This window comes from Bos javanicus, chromosome 23 (assembly GCF_032452875.1).
Source record: "Bos javanicus breed banteng chromosome 23, ARS-OSU_banteng_1.0, whole genome shotgun sequence".
NCBI lineage: Eukaryota > Metazoa > Chordata > Mammalia > Artiodactyla > Bovidae > Bos > Bos javanicus.
The window spans coordinates 29038810-29064937 of record NC_083890.1 but is presented as its reverse complement, the minus strand read 5'-3'; the positions used below and the strand labels follow the sequence as shown (position 1 = coordinate 29064937).

The following is a 26128-nucleotide window of genomic DNA, read 5'->3' as shown; positions in this document are numbered from 1 at the left end:
TGATAACTGAAAAATTTTAGTTTTATTTTCAATTCTTTTTGTCATTAGGCTATATTCCACAAAAGAGATACAGCTAAACTACTGTGTTTTAAAGTCACCTAAAATAACTCCTAAGAAGTTACCAACTACAGAGAATTTAAGCTACCAACTACTTACACAGTTAGGTTCCTCTTGTTTTAATTTAATTTTGTTTTATAATGATGTAAAACATTTACATAATTCCAAAACCTAATTTCCATGTCTTCCACTTGGTTTCCCCTCCTCCCAAAGGTCAGTGTTTTTGTTAGGTTTTGGTTTATCCTTCCACTTAAAAAATAAATATAAGCAAAAATATATATATATTCACATTTCCCCTTTTCTTAGGTAAAGTGTAGCATGCTGTGTTCACTATTCTCCATCTTGGTTTTTTTTCACTGAATATATCCTGGAGGTCATCCTAAAATAATAGACAGACAGTCCTCACTTGCGAAACTGAGTCATCTGGGGAGACAACAGTCAGCGATCCAGCGTCGTTTTTCAGGTCCCTCAAAAGGATGAGGTCCAGATGGGCCAAGCCTGCACACACTCTCAAGGACATCGAGGATAAAAGCCACAGCCTCAAATCAGTGTGTGGTCCCCTGAAATCTGCATCTCAACCAACATTCTCATTGCAGAATCTTCAACTATCACCTATTGATTTATAATGCGACAATAAATAGCCTTGTCTATTTGAAGCTTCCTTTTCAACCTAGGTATACTGGGAAGAAAGAGGGACTGAAAGTAACAAGGTAAATGTAAAGAGTAGGGCGGGGGCCGTGGGGGGAATGTCAGAAATATCAGGCCTCGATCAAGAAGCCAAAGAGTGTAACCTTCCTAAAGTGTTCCTGGAAGTCTAGCTTCAACCCTACCGCACACATCCCACACATCCCAAAGCGAGGGGATAACGGGGAGGAGACGCAGAGGAAAGCAAAGGAACAACTCTAGGGACTCAGGGTGATCTGAGTGCCGGGAACCAGGAGCCGGAAAAAGGGGAAGATCTGCCCTGGAAACGAGGCGTGGAAGGTGTAGAGGTGGTTGCTCGTAGTGGCGTCGTAGAACACGACTTTGCCGCACTCGTGATTCACGTGGACGCCCACTTTCCTGAGACAGACCGAGAGATCCTCGCGGGTGCCGGTCTCGGTGAGCGCCTGGCACTCGGAGCCCGCGATGCGCAGCGCCCAAAAGCCACTCAAAGGCTCTATCTGCAGCATGCCCTTCCTAGGCACTAGCTCCGAGGCCACGCCCACCACGCAGCCTCCGCCCTCGGGCCCTTGGAGCTCCGCCTCCCAGGTCTGGCAGCCGGAGCAGAGGCCTGGCAAGCCCAGGACACAGCGGAACGGATAGAAGCGCTCGGGGTCGGTGTCCCCAGCGCAGACTCTCTGAGGAACCGGCTTCAGCGTCACTGTCTTCAGATCCTGGGAAATGATGAGATCAGGGTGAGCCGAAGCCGCATCCAGGGTCAGTGGGTCTGAGGGAAGATGAGGAGAAAGAGGGGCAACCCCAGGTCAAGCCATCCGGCCCCCTTTAGGATGGCCTTCTCTAGAAGTCAAGGTCACCTTTGCCCCGAGAGATATCCTAGCCCCCCCGCCCCCTCCTTGACATTAATCCCTAAATTTCACCATATGCAGCTCTGAGGGTGGTCTCCCTCAGAGAGAGTGGTGGGGAGGTGTCATTTCAACACTCAGAACTAAGACTATCTCCTCTTCCTTCCCTGTTTCCTGTGGTCTTCATATCTAGAACAAGATTTGAGGCTTGTATAAGAGATGTCGAGGTTCAGATTGTCTGAGTTCGAGTAATTTTCTAAAGTACAGTCCCTCAAAGGTTCAGTGGAGGGGTGGAGTGCAGAAGGAGGAACGGTCAGCCCCCTCCCTTCTCACCACATAGGCACACTTTGGGGGTTGGGGCAGTGCGGTGGGCGCTCAGCATGCAGTATCTTAGTTCCCCCACCAGGGTTGGAACCCACTGCCCCTGAAGTGGAAGCATGGAGTCTTAACCACTGGAGAAGCCTGCCCCGCACACGCTTTTAATTGGGTTTGGATATTAAGTTATAGTTTGTCAAAGGTAGAAGGCCTACAGTGGCTTGAGAAGCTGTGGTTCCAGGCCTTGCCAAAGACATAGGAATGGGGGCCTCATCCTCTTACTCTTGTGTGTGTGTTACTCTATCAGTCCTGTCCGACTCTTTGCAGCCCTACACACTGTAGCCCGACAGGCTCCTCTGTCCATGGGGTTCTCCAGGCAAGAATACTGGAGTAGCTTGCCATTCCTTTCTCCAGAGGATCTTCCCGACCCAGAGATCAAACCCTGGTCTCCTGCATTGCAGGCAGATTCTTTACCGTTTGAGCTACAGGGAAGTCCTCCTCTTATTCTAATATGACTTAATGTTTCCTTGCTGGATGGGGTATTTAGGAGAGATGGAGGATGTGGGAATGTGGGGAAGAGGAAAAAGAGTGGTTAGAATCATGAGGATGAGTTAGGTGGATTGGGGCCGAGGTAGTTCTTACTGGTCTCTTAGATTCCACCCTGGCTAAACTGATGCCTTGGTAGTTGAAAAAAAAAGGGGGGGTGGACCGGAGCAGTCAACTATAGTGACTTTCTTTATCCACCAGGGGGCACCACAGCCAAAGCAGTAAGCAGAAGCCAAGTGATGGGTCCTCGTCCTCCTTTTGCTTGAGAACACCTGCTCCCTTCTCCAAGTCCTCACCTCCATCCCCATCTCCACACCCTCAGGGACCTTTCAGTGTTCTCAGCCACTCACCTATCATCGTCTTGAGCTCTTCAATATTCGTAGCTCCTGGGCTCCCCAGGTTCTCAGAGCTGTCCCAGTTTGATGAATAAGAAACAAAAGAGTCCCTGTTTCGTTTCTGGAAGAGTGGGCTGAGTGAAATTGAGAGTTTGGGATTTTGCAGCACTGGTTTAGTTGTTCTGTCAACTTTGAGGGAGAAGGGGAGGAGAGAAGAGAGGTCAGTGGGGGCAAGGCAGCAATGTCAGAAAGTGCTTCCGAGCTCTAGACACAGCAGGAGGAATCAGAGGTAGACTCAGGAAAGTGAAACTGCCCACATGGTTCCAGTAGCTGGGGATCAACAGAAATTCTTGGGCTTGCCTTACTGAATGATTGATAGATAAGGGAACAATTTATTAAAACCCCTCTACTTGTAAGCTGTCTTCACTGGTTAAGCTTACTTTAGTTATTTTTTCCATCTAATTGTAATTTTTCCTTTTAATTGCATGTGTGTGTGTGCTAGTCACTCAGTTGTATCAGATTCTCTGCGATTCCATGGACTGTAGCCACCAGGCTCCTCTGTCCATGGAATTCGCCATGCAAGAATACTGGAGTGGGCATCCATTCCCTTCTCCAGGGGATCTTCTCGACCCAGGGATAGAACCTGGATCTCCGCATTGCAGGCGGATTCTTTACCATTAATTGCATACCCTCCAGGTGCTTGGGAGGGGATAGCATTTGACCTCCTGTAGACTTGGAGGTTCCTTGACTCCACCATTAGAAGCCACCAGCATTCAGGGGCAGGACTCTTACCTGGAGGGCTCAACTCAGGCTCCGAGGTTTTGTTCGTCTTAGGATCATTTTTCTCTGCCAGGTACCCTAGGAATTGGTGAGAGAAAACCAATGTTGGTCTTGATAACCTGAAGCTGCAAACTAAAAACCAAACAGCCTGCCACCATCAATAAGAACAAGAATTGGTGATTCTCAGTAAGGGCTGCCCCCTAGGTCATGAGGAAGTGTAGAAGCCTTTCAGGTTGTCCCAGTGCCTGCAAAGGAGGGGGTACTCTACTGGCCTAGAATGTTTCCTGAGGCCTGGGATGTGATTCAGCAGACCACAAGGCAGAGAGCACAGTGGAGACTTAACCATGTGCAAACACCAACAGCTCCTCTGGTGGAAAAACACTCGTGGAACAGAATCTCAAGTTCTGCTCTTGGCTTTGGAAGGCATTGTGTAGTTTCTGGCTTTGGCAAAATGATTTCTAATGCTGTCTTTTCCACTTAAATACTCACATGACTTGGGTAATTTACTTCACCTCTCTGAAGTTGCAGGGGCCTTATTTATTGTAAATTGCCAATAATACCACCTGTCTAGGAGGATGGTAGTGAGATTTTGAACTTTTAGATGTGGACTGCTTAGCACATGGTGGCTCTTGATGAAATGGTACTTCTAGTGTTACCATCTCAGATAGCAGGGCCATCTCTGATGGCTTGGGCATAGGCTGCGGTTACTGGGGTTCTCCCTCCCCTGGGCTGTCATGACCTGACTTACAACCAGAAACCCAGCCAATGGCTGATGGCAGCTACTACTACAGAGACCGAGCTGCTTTTGTCTTCTCCTTGTCTTATCTTTTCTTCCCTTACTGTGAGGAATGAAGGAATAAATTTGAAACTTTCTGTTACTCTTTTTTTGTGGGGGGGCATGCTGTCCAGCATGTGGGATCTTAGTTCCCCAACCAGGGATCAAACCCATGCCCCCTGAATTAGAAGCATGGAGTCTTACCCACTGGACCACCAGGGACGTCCCAGAATTTTCTGTTACTTTTAAATATTTCTAAATTTTGGGATTAGTCTCTGTTTTGTGAGTTACCTGAGTTTAAAATAATAAAACATATCCATATGCCTGTGCTTCTCCCTTGATGAGGAATGGGGATTCACCTATATTTGGCCTCCGTGTAATCAGAGAGACAGAATTCTTCCCCTTTGCTTTTTTCACTTTCCCCAAACGGCAGGAGCAGTCATCACTTACAGCTCTTTCTGTCTTCCTCAGACAAGCCACTGAGGAATTTGCTTTTATCTTTCTTGCTGTCAGCCTGGAGAATGTCTGTGGGGAGAGAACAGAATGAGATGGAGTAAATTCAGAGAGTTTGAACAAGGAACCCATGATCACACAGCAGGCATCAAATTTCAAATGCCTTGAACTTGACTCTCATAGTCTTAGTGGACCAAGGTGTAAAACTCTGAGAGATGCCCTTTCTGTTATCCTGGAGTGGCTCTCTAGCCCAGCACTGTCCAGTAGAAATACACTCAAGTCACAAATAACATTTTAAAATTTCTAGTAGTCACAAGGGAAGGGCTTCCCTTGTAGCTCAGTCAGTATAGAATCTGCCTGCAGTACAGGAGACCCGGGTTCAATCCCTGGGTTGGGAAGATCCCCTGGAGAAGGAAATGGCAACCTACTCCAGTATCCTTGCCTGGAAAATCTCATGGACACAGGAGCCTGGTGGGCTGCAGTCCATGGGGTCCCAAAGAGTCAGGCACGACTGAGCGACTAACATTTACTTACTTACTTAGTAGTCACATTACAAAAAGTAAAGTAAAAAGAAACTGATAAAATTAATTTTTAATTCTATTTTCTATTTAAACCATTATTAACAAATATTGCCTTTCGACCTATAAAAAGTTATTACTATATTTTACATTCTATTTTCGCACTAAGTCTTGTGAAATCTGACATGTTTCCTTCACTAGCAGCACACCTGACTGGACGAGCCACATTTCAAATGCCCAAGTGCATGTGTGGCTAGTAGCTAACATATTAGGCAGCACAAATCTAGTCCCTTCCTAGTGAGGAGAAAGGGCTGAGGGACAAAGGTGCCGTTTGGCCTCACGCTTTAGCTTCAGAAGAAGGTCTGCTGTGGTGCCAGCCACTCAGACACAGGGTGTGGTAAAGGATGGTCCCACCTACTTAAAGCGTGGGTGCAATCCCTCTCCTCCCGACAAGAGAAGACTCAAGACAAGAAAGGCAAGGGAGCTCCAGACCAAGGCGCTTGGTGCCCTCTGTCCCAGTTCTCCCCAAGGAGGGAGTTCTGTGCCCCCGTCTCCCAGACATGGAGGGCTGTCAACGTCTGTGTACCCTCATGGAAACAGGGGCAGAGGACAAAAGACTGTGTGGTTGGAGAATGAGCCCATAACTCGGGGACGATGGCCTGTGTCTGGCCTGCACTTGCTGTAGGGGTGCTGGACTAAGGGAAGAGCTATAGAGTGGGACCCCTAGATAAGGGGCTTCCTCTGGGCCTCTGCACCCTTCTAGTGCCCTGCAGCTCCAGGATAGGAGAGAGCCAGCCCTGGGTATAGGTGGAGGGAGACACAGGGGATCTCCTCTGAGGGCCACCAGCCCAGCCATAGTGAATGCTCAGCGACCCTCTTATGAGGGGTCTGCACACCTGGAGCCAGAGGAAACACTGGTCAGGAGTGCTATGCTTCCAGGGCCCTCAGGGTCCAGCCACCAACCCCCTCCACCTCTGGTTTCCCACACCCAGTCATTCCCCAACAAGAGGCAACCATCCTCAAACTAGGCAGCTATGGAGATTAGACCAGTGTTGTAAGTAGGCCCCCAGAACCCCCTCCATCCCGTGGACTATATCTAAGAGGGCCAGGTGGGAGTTAGGGGACTGTGTGTAGGGGTGGGTGGGGAAGAAAATACAGCAGACCACGTTCATCTGTGCCAAAAGGTAGAGAGTGTATTTGTAGCCCCCTTCTCCATGTCCAATCCCAGCCTGTGCCAAAGTGAAAAGGTAATAAACCCCTTTATTGAAATTCTAAACTGAAGCCAAACTATTTAATTTTATTTTTTAGATTGTAGTTCTTCTATGTGAGATTGAACCCAGGCCATGGCAGTGAAAGGCCAGCATCCTAACCACTAGGCCACCAGGGAACTTCAGAACCAAATTGGAATGACTATGAAAACCTGTAATGACTATGAAATTGTTGGATTACATGAGATTACACCACGTGGGATGGGAGAACTGAACAAAGCAAAGCAGTTACTAGGGAAAAGAAAAGTTCAAAACAATAAAATTAAGAACAAAAACTCTGTGTCTGGGGAGTGGAGATTCTTAGCTGAACAAGTGGTATTCTTGGGGGCATTGTCGTGGTCCTCTTTTTCCAGAGGCGTATGGGAGGGGTCTTGGGGTGGGAGACTCTTGTGATATTTCCTGGGAAAAAACTCCATCCAGCTCTCTCTACTCCTGGTTTAGACAAGCACAACCCTTGCTGTGAAGGGAGTCCTTACAAATACCCAGCTGTCTTCCTAGTTGTAAACCCAGACATGTTTTTGAAAAACACCTGACCAAAAATCTAAAGCCAAAGTCATCTACTTCTGTCTGACTTCTGTTTCCCTGCAAGGCTGCAAGAAGGATTTCCCTAAGATGTCATTGACTTTGAATCTATTTTCTGGTATTCTGTAGTCAGAAATAGATTGAACTCCAGTTCTGGCCCACCAGACAACTGGTCTACCACCTTCCTGCCAGTCACTGTGCCAGGCATGGGAACCTCTTGCAGCTTTCACAAGAAGAGTCAGGGATGCAAACAGGTGAAACATGATGAAGGCAGAGTGAAAGAAATGCCTGAAAAGAAAGATACAGATGCCTGGAAAGTGCCCAGCAGAGAGCCTGGCATTGGAAATATCCTATATAATTACTATTGATATGGATGAGTTACAGTTCCATTTCCTCAGGGTGATGGAGGAAGAATCCCCCAAAGGGAGGTGAACTGAGTTGGTGACAGCCTCTTCCTTACCTTTGAATTTCTTCAGGCTCTTTGTGAGGGAATCATGCCGTGATTTGATGTCACTGAGTTTTTTCTCTAGGTCCATTGAAACAGGGGTTGGGTTGAGAAAGCGAAATGCTTCACTCCTAGGAAGATATGGCTGAACTGGATGGTGAGATCAAGGAATGGGGTGCAGGGGAGAAAGGGCTATGACAAAGAGGTGGGGATGAGGTGATGGAGCCTTGAGGGTGGGGAAGGAAATCAGAGGATAGTGAGCTGAGAGTCAGGAGGCCAGGGCTAGGGATATGGGGCCAGGGTGAAGTGGGGCATAGTATGATACGGAAATGCAGATGGGAGATAAGCCAGAAAAAAGCAGAGAGGAAGAGGGCAGAGAGATGGGGTAGGGGACCCAGGAGCCATCTAGTTGAGCAAGGGGTCATGCAGGAAGTGCAAGGAAATAGGAGAATCTGTGACGAAGAAATTGGAACATAAAGAAAACAGCTCTTCTCTTTAGTAACCAACTCAGCTTAAGCTGCAGCCTAAGTACCTGACTGCAGTTAGACAGAGTAGACAGGAACTTGGGAGGAAAGAATGTTGAGTATTTGAATGTAGTATTTGAATGTATGTTGAGTATTGTAAGATGAATGAATCAGTGGGCAAAATGCACTTGGGGTGGCCCATCATACCTGCACAAGGCAATTTTGATGTCCTAGAAGAGAAAGAGAAACAGCACAGTCTTAGCGCTTGGCTGATTCATGGGAGCCAAGGAGAAGGTACTGACCATGCAGGGCATGGGGTAGAACAGGTGGAATGAGAACATCTCTCTTCCTATATGAACATCTCCACAAAGGGTTCCTCCAGGAAGTGTCCAATATGCCAGTAGGCAGGAAAATGATCAGACCTCGAGAGGAACTAACTGAGTTGTTTGAAAATAAGTTTTGTCTTTGAGACTAAACCAGAGAAGGGAGAAGAGAGACAGGAAAAGGGCTGGAATGGCTTTGTGTGGTCTTTCTTTACAAAAAAAAAAGAAAAGAAATGGATTTCTGAACTAGTGGGAATGGGAGATGGAGTCAGGAGGGAGCTCAGCTTATCCTGTGCATCACCTAGACCACACTGTCCAGTATGGCAGCCACCAGTCACACATGGCTATTGAACACTTTGAAACATGGCTAGTACGACAAGGAACCAAATTTTTAAATTTTATGAGAGTCACCAATCCAAATTTAAATTAAAAAAAAAAACTGAAATAGTATAAAATACTTTTTCCATTGACCACAACTATATTGATTTGGTCAGAGTACATTTAATTCAACCATTCAAAACATGATATCTGAACTGAGATCTGCCAAACATATACCAGATTTTAAAGACTCAATTTTTTTAAAGGAAGAGGTTCATAAAATATTTCATTAATACTTTAAAAATATTGGTTACTGATTGAAATTATAATACTTTGGATATATTGGGTAAAATAAAATATTTCACTTAATTTTACCTGTGTCTCTTTACCCTGCTAATGTGGCTACAAGAAAAAAAGTTTAAGTCATATTTGTGGCTTGCAAAATAATTCTAAATTACACATATAGCTCACATTGTACTTCTAAATTATATACATTGTGTGAAATATATTTGTAAATTATGGCTCACACAGTATTTTTATTGGACAGCACTGAGCTGGGGGAAGGAAGATAGAGGCAACTCTGGTATCCTGCCACATGGTCAGTGCTCTGATCTGTAACTGGGGAGGGGTCACTGTGTTTTTACAACTTGGTCCCCAAGGGACACTCACCTGGAGCAGCTGGCCTGGCGGCAAACACTGCCTGGACTTCAGGGAATCCTTCAGCTTCCTGAGATAGTTCAGCTGCGACTTGGTGGAAGTGACATATAATTTCTCCCCCTTGGAGATCTCCTGACCCAGCCAGTTGATCCGGGATAAGAGGAAGCTCTTCTCCTCCTTTAGCACCTTACGCAGCTGTCTGAAGGCTTTGATGACCATCTCCTTCTCTAATTCCACCTGGTACTGGGGGCAAGAAAGTGGACATTCAGAAGATGAAAGGATGGCCTCAAAGTTCCTTCTATCCCATTTTATTCAATGTTATCATTTTATTAAGTTTATTCTGAGCAACATGCAATGGCAGACACGGAGGAAAGGAAATGGGAGGCGAACAAGCTTTTGAAAGCCCTTACTATGTGCCTTGTTTTCATTTTAGGTTATTTATTCATATTTTTTGCCTTCAAGGATAGGTAGTGAATACTTAATACCTAAGTATTAAGTATTCATATTTCCAGTAGGCTTTTCAGTTTATAATTTGCTTTCACATAGATTTTTTTTTTCCTTTGTACACACACCCACACACAAAACAGATACAGATATTTGAGTGGGTTCATAGCGTTTTCATTTTCTAACTTGAGAAGTCAGTTTCTAGGTAAGTAAGGGACTGTGAGGGGCAGACATGGGTCTTAAAACTGGTATTTCCTATTCTAAGACCAGCACCAGTTTTCCTTACACTACCTGTCCCCAGGTGGAGGAGACCAAAGCAATCAACCTACTCCAACAACATGAGGCTGGACATGGAAGATGCTAGCACTGGCAAACCAAACGCTGTAGAGGAGGAGAAAGCTGGAGCACACCCTTACCCCCGATGCCACAATTCTTTCTGTCCCTCCTACACTCCATCCCATTCTGTATCTGTTCCTTTGTCAATAAGGTCTTTTTGAGTGGTCAGTGTAATAAGGAGTTCTAGGAGTTTTGCAGAGATACTATTTCTGTTTTCAAGCTCATAGACAGAGAGACCCACACCTGAGTTTTTCTTACCATAGAGACTTTGATACAGTGTTCACCTTGTGCCATCACCTGAATTATCTCCCTCTCCTTTTGCTGCAAGACCTCGATTTGTGATTGGATCCGCCCCTGTGGGGAGAGAGTTGTCTTGGCAAGTCGTGCCTGGAGATCTCCTGACCTCATGATGCCTCCTTATTTCTTGGGATGGAGGGCAAGTCCTTGTGTCATTATTAATAGATCCCCCTTTCCTGTTCAAGCTGGGGGCTGGGGTGTGACGGGGGAGGAAGAACTATGGAGCCTAAGTGACCTACAAGAAAGGAATGTAATAAATTATAACTAATAAATTATGACTAATATTTGGATGTGCTTTGGGGTTATCAAAGGACTTCCACAAACCTTCTCTCATTTGTCATACCTACGACTCTTAAGAAGTACAATTTGTTTGACCCATTTAAAGAGGAGGCACCTGGAGCTCAGAGAGGTAAAGTGACTCCTTGAAGGCTCTATAAAAAGTTCATGAGTCTGAACCTGAACCTACACCTCTGACTCGAAATTCCGTGTTCTTTCCATTCTCCATTATACCTTGGTTGCAACAAACATCAGTTTTCCAGCCTTAGACTTTTGAACCTACGGGCCTGACTGCACATTTTCTACTCAGGTGCAAAGATGGGGCCATGGGTACAAACCCAGAGGGAGGAAATGACAGTTTCCAGGTCCTCACTGAACTCTTGATCTGATGGGGGAACAGGGAAGGGACCCCGAAATGCCTACCTGATAATTCTGGGCAGCTTCTTCTATCAGAGTTGTGTTGTGGGTTTTGTGGTCCTTGGATTCACGACACACCACGCAGAGGAACTTGCCATCGACTTCACAGAAGTAATGACATTTCTCTCCATGCCTTAGACATCTCAGCTCTTCGGTTTCTGGCTGCATGTCCGAGGGATCCATAGCTTGGATTTTCTCCACCAGATTTACCAAGAGCCAGTTGGGCGTGATCGTGCCCCTCTTCACAATTTTGTTGCAGAGGGGACATTTAAGAACGCTGTCTGCTGCTTCCCCGCTCTGAGTGATGCAACTGAGGCAGAAGTTGTGCCCGCAGTCAATGGTAGCAGGGTCCTGCAGAATATCCAAGCATATGGGGCAAATCATTTCTTCTTGAAGCTTACCGGTAAACTGTTGATGGGCCATGATGGGGCCAAAGGCTTCTTCAAGTCTGTAGGAAGTCGAGAAGTCAGCTGTGGGCACTGATTCTAAGAAAAGAGAAGATAACAGAGGCAATGGAGGTCAGAGTCTATTAATTAGAGAATCAGAGAGAGAGGAAAAAAACAATAGTAGAAAAGAGTCAAAATTAGAAGGTAGGAAATATTATAAAGAGGGAAACAGATGGGCAATGCTACTTCACTGCCTCTTAAGAATGAATAGATGTAGTAAATGAATATACACTGCTTATAAAATGAGGTAAGTATTCCTGAACCTTGGACTACTTAAGGGTGTTTATGAGGCAGTTAACTGAGATTAGAAGGACCAGGGCACCAAAGTCCTTTCTCAGAGGTTCAGGGAAGGAGGGGATGGACTGGAAAACGCTTCCCAAAAGGTCACAGCCAGTTCACCAGTAATGATTTGAGCATCTCTTTCATGCAGAGCCCAAACCTTGGGAGAATATATGAAAAGGAAGGGAGTAATTCTCTATCTCTTGTAATTTAGTTCCACACTTTTAAATATTTTGTGCAAACGTGGAAAATATTGAAGGAGGAAACAGACAGAGCTGGACTCCGTCTTAGGCCAGGCTGCGAACATTAGGCTACACGCATGGTCACCCTCCCAATGGACTCTGAACTTTGTGCCCGGCGTCTATAGAAATGGCATACCAATGGAAAACCAGACCCCCGGATAAAAGAGCCTCAGGACTTGTACTTGGACTCGCCGTTGCCTAAAAGAATATGCTAATTATCTCTATAACAGAACAAAGTCGTAAATTCCATTAAGTTTGTCGGGATATGACCACAGTCCTGTTGATAAATGTCCACTGTTTATCTAGTTTTGTGACACATGAATCATGGGCTAACTTTGATCGTATCTCTGTTTCACCTTGTCCAGACTAGTTTCAAGGAATTTGGGGAGGTGGGTTTGAGCAAGAACACTTAAGGTATATAAGGTTTTCACAAAAACTGGTCAGGGTCCTTGGCTAAGAGGAGACTCTGCCTTGGGCCCACCGCTGTAATAAACTGCACTCCACTATCTGCATTGTCCTTCTGAGTGGGTTTGTTTCCTGGAACGCGTGGCTACAATATAATCACCCGCTCAGGGAGTTTCCAGTTAAAAGGAGAGGCAACCATTCCTCCCCTGGGGAGATTCCTAGTACAGTGGGACCAGCGAGGAACTTCCTTGCTGAAAGGTCATTCTCTGTTCTCCATCCTAGTTGTTACTTCCCCGTAGCACCTGGATCAATCTGTTCTCTTCTATTTTTTTTTTCCCCAAACATCTTCAACACTCTGGTGTGTCGATGCTCATTCTTTTTCTGTGTTTCTTCCTGCTTCTTGGTGCTTACTTGATCCCTGGATTGCCTTCCCCCAACCACCACCACCACTTCCTTCTGTAGCTCCACACATTTGCATCACAACCTTTGCTCCTTCCCTCTTATATAAGGGAAGGGTCCTTCCTCTCTTCCCATTTCATCTGGATCCCAGCTGCCACCCTTATCTCCTCTCTCTCCAGCATCTGCCATCTGTCTCCCAAAAGAAACACATCTTTCATCTTTATCTGATCTTAATATTTAGGTCAGACAGGCATTGTGGGTCATTTATGATTATAATCAGAGTGATTGTATATTTTGGCTTACTTTGGGACAGTGCTGGGTTTCACGTTGACCTGATGTAATGAATAGATCATCCTTCCATTCTCAAAAGTATCCAGGTTGGATGATGAATTATATGTTTACCTTAATTATAGAAACTGTTGGAAGCCAAGGCTTTCAGAAGTGTTACACCTTCATTTCAGAAATGTTATGAAAAGGCCTTCCTCTTTGTTTCCTTTGAGGTGAAATTAAAGCATCTTGACACTTGTATAATATTTTATAGTTTATTCTCATCCTAAACTGCTGTCCCCTGGAGGCAGAATTTAACTTATAGGTAGGTTTCATTTGACATAGTGATTTTAGACATAATAATTTGTATGACTCTAGAGAGGATGGATGTTTTATTTTCCCTACCACTTCTTACTGCCTCTTGTCTGCCTGGGTCCTGAAGACATCTCACCTTCGCCCACCCCCAGCTTTATTGATATAATGGACATATAGCATTGTGAAGGCTTAATGTGATGTGATGATTTGGCACATGTACATATTGTGAGATGTTTACCACAATAAGGTTAGTTAACACATCCTTCACCTCACATAAATAACTTTTTTGTTGTTGTCATTGCTATGGTGAGAGCATTAAAGATCTATTTTTGTAGCAACTTTTGAGTATATAATAAACTGTTGTCACACACTGTACATGACATCCCTGAAATTTATAACTGAAATTTTGTATTATACCCCCTTGATCCACATCTTCAAATTTCTCTCACCCCTCAACAACCAGACCCTGACAACCAGCATTCTATCCATGTCTATGAGTGGGGTGCTTTTAGTTTCCATATACAAGTGAAATCCTACAGTATTTGTCTTTCTCTTGTCTGCCATTTGTCTGCCATAACAGGCTTGCCTGGTAGCTTAGTTGGTAAAGAATTCCCCTGCAATGCAGGAGACTCCGGTTCAATTCCTGGGTTGGGCAGATTCCCTGGAGAAGGGACAGGCTACCCACTCCAGTATTCTTGGGCTTCCCTTGTGGTTCAGCTGGTAAAGAATCTGCCTGCAATGCAGGAGACCTGGGTTCAATCCCTGGGTTGGAAAGATCCCCTGGAGAAGGGAAAGGCTACCCACTCCAGTATTCTGGCCTGGAGAATTCCATGGACTGTAGCGAAGTGTCAGACATGACTTTCACTGTCTGACATTTTACTCAGCCTAACGCCCCCATGTCCATTCTTATTGTCACAAATGTCAGGATTTCCATCCCTTTATGGCTGACTTTAAATACATTCGAGAGACTTTGCTGGTGATCCAGTAGCTAAGAATCCACTGGCGAGCTAAGATCCCACAGGCCCCAGAGGAACTAAGCCCATGTGCCGCAGCTATGAAAGCGTGTGTGCTCGGGAGCCTGTGCAGGAAGGAAGGATTCCACGTGACATAATGAAGATACTGCGTGCCACAACTAGCTGTATACAGTACTTGCTTTATCCACAACTAAGACTTGACACAGCCAAATAAATGAATATTTTCAATAAATAAAACACACACATACAATGGTATTTGCTTTCTCCATTCGTCTGTTGATGAATATTTAAAGTTGTTTCCAAGTCATGGCTTTTGGGAACAAAGTGCAGTGAACATGGGAATGCAGATATCTCTTTGAATTCTGGATTTTATTTCCTTCAGACATACACCCAGAGGTGGGATTGCTGGATCCTATGGTAGTTATAGTTTTAATTTTTTCGAGGATCTTCCATACTGTTTTCCATAGTAGCTGCACCAATTTCCATTCACCAAGAGTGCACCAAGGTTCCCTTTTCCCCACATCCTTGGCAACATTGCGTTTGTTGTCTTTTCGATGATAGCCATTCTGACAGGTGTGAGGTGATATGTCATTATGATTTTGATCTGCATTTCCCTGATGACTAGTGATGTTGAGCACCTTTTCATGTACCTTTTGGCCATATGTATGTCTCCTTTGGAAAATGTCTATTCAGTCTCTTATAGTATTTGTCACTCAGTTGTGTTTGACTCTTTGCAACCCCATGGACTGCAGCTTGCTGGGGTTCTCTGTCCCTGGGATTCTCCAGGCAAGAATGGGGGTGGGTTGCCATTGCATTCTCCACTAGAGTGGGTTGCCATTCCCTTTTCCAGGGATCTTCCCGACCCAGGGATCGAACCTGGGTCACCAGCATTGCAGGTGGATACTTTACTGCCTGAGCCACCAGGGAAGCCCCAGTCTCTTCAATAGACTGTTTAATTGGATTATTTGTGGGATTTTACTATTGAGCTGTAAGAGTTTCTTAAACACGTTGGATATTAACCTCTTATTCGATATATGACTTGCAAATATTTTCTCTCATCCCATAGGTTGTTTTTCCATTTTGTTCATTGTTTCTTTTGCTATGCAGAAGCTTTTTAGCTTGATACAGTCCCACTTGTTGGCCATAATTGACTATCTGCAAGGAAACAAAGTTAGACTTGCACTGTACACCATAAACAAAAAGTCTAGGTGGTTTAAAGATCAAATATGAAAATATTAAAATTTAGAATAATATTTACCCTTAATGTGAGAGAGGGTAATGACATTTAAAAAATGACATAATGACATAAAAAAAAAACAGAAGACATAAAATTAAAATATTGACAGATTACCAAAAACAAAACAAAAATTTCAACATGGAAAATAATGCCATAAAAAAATCAAAGGACAAATAATAGCAAAAGAGAATTTACTAGCTTTAATATGACATGTCAAGGGTTAATAGCAGTAATATAGAAAAATGATTTGGCGTCAAGATGAGGATGTAAATTCATGTGGCCACCACTACTCCCTCCTCTTTCAAAGACATACTAATAATAGAATATTTTTTACCTTTAAGTAAAAAACTACAACCAGTCAATGAGAGAATTCATGAATGTAAGATAGTGCTGGGTCAGCACCCTCTGAGAAGTTTACTAACACACAACAGAGAATCACTAAGCGGTAAAAACCAAGTAAGGTCAGAGATATAGAGGATAAATCAAAATGCTCCAACATGTGTCCAGTCGGAAGTTCAGAAGAACAGCAGAGAGGAAATGCAGGAGCAAAATATGAAGAGAAAAAGCCTTCAGGTTTGTTTTTTTCAGAATGTACGGGTCCCCTGAAAACACACCAAATATCAAGCACAACGAGAGAAAAATAATTTCACACTAAAAACACCTTGTAATGCAACTGAATAGAATGAAAGAGAAAATTGCAAAAGCTGCCAGAATGAAGTAGGAGGGTACCTATCAAAGAACAAGTAAATCTTTTTAATTTATTTTTAATTGGAGGATAATTGCTTTACAATATTGTGTTGGTTTCTGCCATACATCAACATGCAAGTAAATCTTTAGAACTGATACTAATATTTCTAAAAAGTGGGAGGAAATTACCAAACCAAGGTGTCTATATTCATTTAATCTGTTATTCATAAATGAGGGCAAAATAAAGATTTTTTTGGACATTAAAAAAACTAATTTTCCACCAGGAGATCCTTGAAATCTTTTCTTTTTTCCTCTTTGAATTCTGTTTTTCCCTTTGTGGGATCTTAGTTCCTCCACCAGGTATCAAACCCTCATGCCCTGCATTCAGAGTGTGGAGTCTTACCTACTGGACTGCCAAGGAAGTCACAGGAGATCCTTGGAATCTTGCTGAAAAACCTGAAAGTTATCTTTTAAAAAGAGAGAGTGAAAGGCTCCACGATGGGAATGTGATGCACAAAGCAAAGAAAACAGAATTCAACAGTATGGGTAAATATTATATACCACTGACTGTAAAAAACATTAGAAACAAAAGTTTTGCCTTCAAAAAAGTAGAGCTAAAATTTTAGATAACTATAATACAGGAATTAGAAGCAGGGGGAAGTTTGGAGGATAGCTAAAGACCTACCTAAGGGAGCTAAGATTTTAGGAGTCTAAAGATGCTTAAAATTTTTAGACTTTGTTACAAAAATATGAAGTTAATGACATAAGATAAAAATTCAAGGATAAGTACTAAAGGAATAGAAATTATAATTTTCAAAGCAGCAAAGGGAAAAATATTAATAAAGAAAATTTAGCCAGTAAAATAGGAGGCAAGGCACTTCCCTGGTGGTCTAGTGGTTAAGAGTCTGTGCTCCCAGGGCAGCGGGCCCGGGTTTATCCCTGTTCAGGGAGCTACATCTCGCATGCCACAACTAAGACCCAGTGCAGCCAAATTAAAATAAATAATTTTTAAAAATTAAAAACAAAACAGGAGGCAAGAGAGTTGGAAAGGGCTATAAATAAGAAGTGTGGGGACTTTCCTGGTGGTCCAATGGCTAAGACTTTGTGTTCTCAAGGCAGGTGGCCTTGGGTTTGATCCCTGGTCAGGGAACTGCATCCCACATGCTACAGCTAAAGATCTCACGTGCAGCAATAAAGATCAAAAATCCCCTGTGTGGCAACCAAGAAAATAAAGGTCATAAGAAAAAATAAGTAAGAGTAGCTATGAAAAAGAGGAATTATGGAAAAGAATGTAAAAAAAAAAAGTACATGTTGGTGAAAATGACCTCATTATATTACTGATTCATATTACTCAATAGTATGGCATGAACACAAGATCAGGAATACAGCAGAGTAGAAAGTTCAGAAACAGCCAAAATACATACAGGCATTTAGTATTTAACAAAGATCCCATCTCCAGTTGTAACTGAATAAATGATAATTGGAACAAGAAGAAAGCGATTTAGAAAAAAATTAATGGATTGAATGCACTCCCTATACCTTAAACTGGGCTAAATTCCAAACAGACATATTTTAAAGTTTAAAAAAAAATGGGAAGTATAAAAGCACTAGAAGAAACCATAGGAGAATTATTTTATAGTTTCAGAGTGGGAAGGTCTTTATAAATAGGACACAAAATAGAAAATATTGATAAATTTAAATGATAAATTTTAAAAATAAAAATGTTTAATAAAAATATTTCTACATGAAAAAATTTATAAAAATAAATTGAAATGACAAATGAAAACTGGGAGAACTATTAATTTGATCCGTAGATTAATCAACGATTAAGAATCAATTTCTTTGAAACATAAAAAAGCTGCTACCAAAAAAAAAAAAAAGCTGCTACAGGGACTTCCCTGGTGGTGCAGTGGATAAGAATCTGCCTGCCAAAGCAGGAAACATGGGTTCGATCCCTGGCCTGGGAAGATAACCACGTGCTGCAGAGCAACTAAGCCTGTATGCCACAACTCCTGAAACCCGAGCACTGAGAGCCTGTGCTCCACAAGAGAAGCCACCGCACTGAGAAGCCTGCACACGGCAATGAAGAGTACCCGACTAGCCACAACTAGAAAAAGCCTGTGCAAAAGTAATGAAGACCCTGTGCAGCCAAAAATAAACATTAAAAAAAAATGCTGCTACAAATCAGTGAGATCAACAATCTCATAGGAAAATGAGCCAAGGACATGAACAGACAGTTCACAGGAAAGAGAATGCAATTCACATTTGAGTTTATTTGCACATGTGAAACAGACTTACGGACATGTGAGGTGGGATGGGACATGGAAACTTAACATCAGTCGCTCTACAATTCACATTTAAAACATGTGAAAACATGTTTACAACATGTGAAAAATTCTCAGCCTCACTTACATTGAAAGAAATGCATATTAAAATGACACTGACATACAATTTTTTACTTGGTAAAAATCCAGGAGTCTGATGACACTGTGATGGCCAACGTCAGGGGAAAAGATTCTTTCATTGCTGGGCCAATGTAAATTGGTGCAATTTCTATGGAAGTCAATATTGCAGTATGCTTCAAAATTACAAGTGCTTTTGCCTTGTAAGTGGCTTCTTTTGTGGCTCAGTTGGTAAAGAATCCACCTGCAATGCGGGATACCTGGGTTGATACCTGGGTCAGGAAGATCCCCTGCAGAAGGCAATGGCAACCCACTCCAGTACTCTTGCCTGGAGAATTCCATGGACAGAGGAGCAGGATAGGCTGCAGTCCATGGAATCACAGAGTCGGACACGACTGTGCAACTAACTTTCACTTTCTTTTCACTTTACTTTGTAATTCTTTTTACCACTGTACCTCAGAAATTTATTTATCCTATAGATTTACTCACACACCTAAAATTAGTATGGATTTGTGGTAATGTTAGTATTAACAAAAGATTGGAAACAACCTAAATGCCCATCAATAGGAAAATGTTTAAATAAATTGCAATCCAACTCCATACCTGAATAGAAATTAACAATGAAGAAGTTCTGTATTTATAGATAAAAAAATATCACCAAGTTATGTCATTAAGTGGGGGGAAAAAAAGTGACGCAGAATAATGCATGTACTATGAATCATTTAGATAAAAATTCTTATTTTCTTGAACATGAATATAAACTCCGTGGAACAATAATGATCTACTAACATTGGTTGCCTCTAAGGAAGCAGATGACTGGCTGAAGGATGGGGTGGTAGAGACTTTTTACTATATATAAATTTTTTTATTTTGTGAAGGTTTAACTTTGTAAATGCTTTTAAGTTTTCACAAAATCGTGTGATAAAAAATGGGCTGAGATTGAACTGTAAATTCACAGAACAATAAAATTAATCAATCAATAAGCATATGAAATAGTAATCTTTCAAAGTTAAAACAAGATATCATTTTATACCTTAGATTAAGAAGTCTGGGAATATCAAACATGACCAGAGACATGGGGAAATGGAGACACCTACACTTTACTAGTGAAAGTATAAATTATAGCAATTTGTTAAAAGTTCAAAATGTGCAGTTAGAGTTTAAAATGTGCAATTTCAGGATTACACTACATAATAATGATGATAATGGAAACATTACTACTAATAATAATAAATAAAAACTAACACATATTGAATACTTACCATGTACTAGGCACAGTTTCAAGCATTTTATATTTATTAGTGAAATAATTATTTATATAGGGAAGTATTAATGTCACTTTGAGGACAAGTCAACCAAAGGTAAGGGAGATAAAGTAATTATTCCAAGGTTATTTAGTAAAAATGGTGGAATATAAACTTGAACCCAACTAGATTCCAGAGCCTAGGATTCTGCCTAAAAATCATGTGTGTGTACATTCAGAGATGTGTATAAGTATGTTAAGTGTAGTATTGTTTATAAAATCAAAATATCAAATAAAATCTGTATCAGGGCTTCCCAACCACATTACTACTGACATTTTAGGCTGGATAATTATCTGTTGTGTGGACTGTTCTGTGCATTGTAGGATATTTAGCAACATCTTTCTATCTACTTAATTCCAGTAGTATTCCCCCCTCACACCCCTGTCCCAATGTGACAAACAAGTGTTTCCAGATATTACCAAATGTCCCTGAGGGACAAAACTGCCAGCTGAGAACCATGGATCTGTAAGTATTCATATGGCTAGGTCTCAATAGTGTGAGGCCATTCATATACACTAAAAAACACACGAAACAGTGCTCCAGATATTTCATGGCTCTCTATATAACATGATAGAAGTATAAACACACGGATGGCCTGGAAGGATTAACACTAAATTTATGACAATATTTGAGGAAAACAACTAAGAAAACTAAGTGAACAAAAGGAGCTTCAAATCTGTAACATTTAATTTTATTTTTTTAATTTATTTTTGTAAATACTGTGGCAAAACAGTTACCTTTGTTAATTCTAGGTTATTGTTACATGAGTGTTTTTTTTCCTACATTAACTTTTTCAAAATAATTTAGTTTAAAAAGGAAAACTATAAGAAATGCACAGTAGATATAGATATTCAAAGTAATTCTTAAATTCTAAAATTAAAAAAATTCAACCTCTCTACTACTCAAGAAAATACAAATACAACAATTAGATAAAACTTTGTACTCATCAGATTGGCAAAAAAAATGTTTTTTTAATGTTCAGCTCTCATGAGGATGTGGAAAGATGAGTCCTTCATACGTTGCTGGTAAGGTCACATATAGGAAAAAATCAGGCAAATGATACAAAATGCAATCAGCTCATGACTAAAAAGCACATTATAAGAAAGGTAATATGTAAACAGGGTTTCTAAAAGGTTTTCAGACCTTAAGATAAGTCAAGGACTGTGGAGTGAGAAAGAATTAAAGGCATAGCCAGGAATTCCCTTGTGGTCCAGTGGTAAATCATCTGCCTTGCGATGCAGGGGGTGTGCATTCCCTCCCTGGTCAGGAACAAAGATCCCACGTGCTACAGGGCAACTAAGCTCTGTGCACCGCAACTAAGACCAGAGACAGCCCCAAATAAACATTTTTTTAAAAATTAATAAAGGGATAGCCAACACAGAGATACCCTGTGAATGGTCTCCCTAGGAGACAGATTTTGTTTAGTTAAAAATAGAAATTGAAAGTAACAAAAACAATTCTGTTTAAAATACCTTCAGTTCAGTTCAGTTCAGTCGCTCAGTCGTGTCCGACTCTTTGCGACCCCATGAACTGCAGCACGCCAGGCCTCCCTGTCCATCACCAACTCCCGGAGTTCACTTACTGCCTTTAAAATATTTGCTGAGAGATTTTCCTGGTGGTCCAGTGGCTGAAACTCCAGGCTCCCAATGCATGGGGCTGGGGTTCGATCTCTGGTCAGGGAACTACATCCCACATGCAGCAACTAAGAGTTTGCAAGCCACAACTAAAGATCCCACATGCCACAGCAAAGACCCGGTACAACTGAATAATTTTTTTTTAGTAAATATTTTAAATAATAAAATAAAATGTTTGCCAAGTTGGCAAATTGAATGAGGTTAACCTATAACCCCACTTAAAAGGAGTAAAGAGTTTAAAGTCCTCTATAGAAATCATATCACACAGAGAGCAAAGAAAAATAACCATAAAAATAAATGCATGGGTTGACAGAAATCAATTTATAAGTAATAGTTACAGCATTCAATAAAACATGGGACTGAGTCACTCAAAAAAAGAGTTGGATTAAAAAAAACACAACAAAATGTAATGTTCCTTTTCTTCCTTACACTCATTAAAAGAGATAAAATAAAAAATACGTGAAAGACATAGCATAGCATTTCCCTGGTGGTCCAGCGGCTAAGACTCCACCATCTCAATGCAGGGAGTGCCCAGGTTTGACCCCTGGTCAGGTCACTAGATCCCACATGCCACAACCAAGACCGAGTACAGCCAAATAAATAAATAAATATTACAAGATATAGCATAAATGCAGAGATAATTAAAGGGCTGCTATGCTAATGGAAATAGAAAAATCCCAATGGCAGGCTTGTCTGTCTCCCTCTTTCAGGAGAAACTGCAGGCTTCCTAAACAACTCGACTCCAGATGAAGTACGAGCAAGGAGAAGAGAAGAAATCAAAAAGACCTGGTCTTCACTTGACTCATTTACCTAAAACGATTGTAAAGTATTGGATTGACCTGTAGGATGGCTAATATTATGTGTCAATTTGGCTAGGCTATGGTACCCAGACATTTGGCAACAGCAGTCTAGATGCTGCTATGAAGGTATTTTTCATCTGGGATTAACAATTAATATTTAACATTTACATTTAAGTAGACTTTTTGAGTAAATTACCTTCTCTAGTGTGGGTGGGCCTCATCAATTAGTTTAAGGCCTTTAAAGAGAAAAATTTCCCTTGAGAAGGAGAGAATTCTGACTCCAGATTGCCTCTAGCTGCAACATCAACTCTTCCCTGGGTCTCCAACTTGCCTGGACTGCCCTGTAGAATTTGAACTTGCCAGCACCCACAGTCACATGAGCCAATTTCTTGAGGGAACTTAGCTCCCCAACCAGGGATTGAACCCAGGCCACGACAGTGAAAGCACCAAGTCCTAACCACTGGACCACCAGGCAACTCCCGAGTCAATTTCTTAAATGTCTCTCTACACATCAATTGGTTCTCTTTCTCTGGAGAATTCTAATACAGACTGTCTACCCTCAACTCACACCCTCCATAATTAGGCTACCTGGGCAGTAAATGACATCAAAGATAACTGGCAAGAAGAAGTAAAAATATGGTTGCAGCTGAGGATCTAAACATACCCCTAAGCAGAAGACATCAGACTTTGTAATATTTTGTACCATAGAAGTACTGTGCTCAGAGCCCAGCACAGAGTTCTTAATTCCTCACTCTGAGACACCACAGACTTTTCAGGAGGACACTAGGATAGTGAACAGCTTTGAAATCCAATCGCAGTAGATGGGGGTGAGGATCTGGTGTTGGCCTGAGGAGCCTCAGGAGGACAGGAAAGCTGCCTTCTGAACATTAGGAAAATTGAAGTGAATGTCCACCCCTCCTGTCTTCCAAGCAGATTGTAATGAGCCAAATTACATCCACCCAAATTTGTATGTTGAAGCTCCAACTCTTAGTACCTCAGGAGGTGCCTATCATTTTGAGACAGGACCTTTAAAGAGTAACCAAGTTAAAATAAGACCATTGAGGGGGGCCTAAGCTGACAGGTGTCCTTGTGAAGAGAGATTAGGACACACAGAGACATCAGAGACACTCTCATGCAGAGGAAAGGCTGTGAAGCCGGCCAGTGGCAAGCCAAGGAAAGAGGCCTCAAAGGAAACAGCCTGGATGGTGGACTGCTAGCCTCCAGAACTGTGAGAAAATGAATTTCTTCTGCTTGAAGCCACGCAGGTGGTGGTATTTTGTTATGGCAGCCCTAGCAAATTAATACACTGATACACAGATTAATGCCCATGTCGCTGTAAAGCCCACCTTACACCTCACCCCTAGCTCTGAGTTGCCAACTCTACAAGGGGTCTCCCTACCCCTCCCACCTCGCATGGGACACAGCAGCACTCGGGGCTGTTCTTCCATTCCAAGCTCTAGGTGGGACATGAGCTGATTCAACCTCTCTAAACTGCATGTTTGCAACATATACTAGATAAAATTCTTTAAAAATGCACATAAGATCTTTTGTCTCAGCAATTCCATGTCCAAAAATTCCATGTCCTACAGATACTGAGTATTTCTATATGTGCCAGGCACAGTTCTAGGACTAGTGATAGTGACAAAGCAGACAAAAGCCCCACTCACTGAGAAGAGCCCAACAAATTAGCTAACCAAATGAATTATACATTAAGGGGCAATACATATTATGGAGAAAAGGCAGGAAGCGGGGTTTTCAATAGATGGTCAAAGTGGGCCTACCTGCATCCTCAGTGGTGTCCAACTCTGCAAACCCCTGGAGCAGATTGCCATTTCCTCCTCCAGGGGCTCTTCCCCACCCAGGGATCGAACTCTTCTGTCCTTTACATCTTCTGCACTGGCAAGGGGATTCTTTACCACTGCACCACCCAGGAAGTGCAACATGGGCCTAACTAATGTAGTGATAATCAGGCAACAATTTGAAGGCAGTTAACAGCAAAATGTCAGCAGTTGTTATTGCTGGTTGGTGGAATTATGGCTACTTATTTTCTTTTTTACTTTTCTGTACTTGCCAAATATATTACAATTAATGTACTTCTACAAGGTAGGGAAACAACCCAAACTAAATATTTTTATAAAGCCATCTTCAGTCAGTCTTGTTTTCTAGAGGACAAAATCTAAACTGCTGATGTTTAAAGGCCTCCTCCCTTCCATTTAAGCTTATCTTTAGTTTCTCCTCAAGATAAACTGTCTTTTCCAGTAAGGCTGATACTCTGTGACCCATATGTGCCAGTAGGGTTGCCAGATTGAGTAAATAAAAAGTACAGGCCAGCCAGTTAAATCTGCAATTTCAGATAAACAATGACTACTACAGTGGTAACCCACTCCAGTATTCTTGCCTGGAGAATCCCACGGACAGAGGAGCCTGGTAGGCTGGAGTCCAAGGGGTCGAAAGGAGTTAGACTCGACTGAGTGACTTCACTTTCTTTCTTTCTAAAGATATTATGAAATCATCTGAAATTCAAGTTTAACTGAGACACCTGATTTCTAGCTGGCAATACTACATGTGTTCTTTCCTCATATGCTGGAATAATCTTTTTTCCATCTTCCCAAACCTTTCCAATTAAGCCCAAGGGTGGGGAGGAGGAAGAAGAGGTGGGTGGAACAGAAAAGCACGCCTATATAAGTTCAGTCAGCTCCTATATAAGGTAATCAGGGGCTGAGGGTGGGCCACAATGAGGGGCTCCCCCTTTCCTTGGACTTGTGACCCTCCAGTAGATAAAGAATGCACCTCTGATTGGAGGGCCCTGACCCTGGAGTCATGTAAACAGATGAAAGTGCCAAGGCTCTCAAATTCTTTCCCCAAAAGAAACTATTTTAGTTTAAAGGACATTTGTTCCAATCTTTGCTATTTTAATTCAGGTAAAATGTCCTTAGTAACTTTTTTTTAACCTAAGAGTGTTAAAAAAAAATTACATTGCAATGCCTTTTTTTTTAGAATAACTTGAGGATTTTAAAATGGACAGCTTTTGTTCCAAATAAGAATACATTTCTATTTGTCTGACCCACCCATTGTCCCCTATCCTGTTCATTACCTCCACGGGGACCTGAGAGCACCTTAAAGTTGATCTGAGTCAGATTATTCAGTTGACTCAGAGATTCTGCTAAGTCTGCAGGGGGAAAGCTGATACTCCTCTCTCCTAGGAGACAGCAAGGTACTCTGACCCAGACCTGACACAGAAGAGCTGTGACGCCCAGGCTGCCAGAAACCCCTGGGCTACTGTCCAGCATCTCCAGTTCAGTTCAGTTCAGTAGCTCAGTCGTGTCCGACTCTTTGCGACCCCATGAATCGCAGCATGCCAGGCCTCCCTGTCCATCACCAACTCCCGGAGTTCACTCACACTCACGTCCATCGAGTCAGTGATGCCATCCAGCCATCTCATCCTCTGTCGTCCCCTTCTCCTCCTGCCCCCAATCCCTCCCAGCATCAGAGTCTTTTCCAATGAGTCAACTCTTCGCATGAGGTGGCCAAAGTACTGGAGTTCCAGCATCTCCAGTCCACAACAAATCTAATGCTGGCCAGCTGCTCCAGTGAGTCCAAATCACAAGACAGATGGGGAAGCAGCTGGATAAACACCCAGGACAAATTCTAGAAAACCCCTCCCAAAGCCACATGGTAGAAAAAAC

At 42.4% G+C, this 26128-nt stretch overlaps 1 protein-coding gene and 1 long non-coding RNA gene across 2 annotated transcripts; one reads left to right on the top strand and one right to left on the bottom strand.

Annotated features, from left to right (window-relative positions):
* Positions 1-26089, bottom strand: TRIM31 (tripartite motif containing 31). Its single transcript, XM_061398587.1, has 10 exons — positions 24224-26089; positions 11058-11536; positions 10320-10415; positions 9294-9524; positions 8191-8213; positions 7535-7650; positions 4764-4838; positions 3551-3616; positions 2774-2947; positions 1-1486 (listed from the first exon to the last, which is right to left on the bottom strand). Exons 2-10 carry the CDS (start codon positions 11472-11474, stop codon positions 960-962), a joined length of 1725 nt encoding a protein of 574 aa, XP_061254571.1. The 5' UTR covers positions 11475-11536; positions 24224-26089; the 3' UTR covers positions 1-959.
* On the top strand, positions 1365-6827 carry LOC133236540 (uncharacterized). The gene is made up of 2 exons (XR_009732921.1): positions 1365-1454; positions 6593-6827. It is a non-coding gene; the product is annotated as an uncharacterized LOC133236540 (long non-coding RNA).
* Positions 26090-26128: the final 39 nt, after the last annotated feature.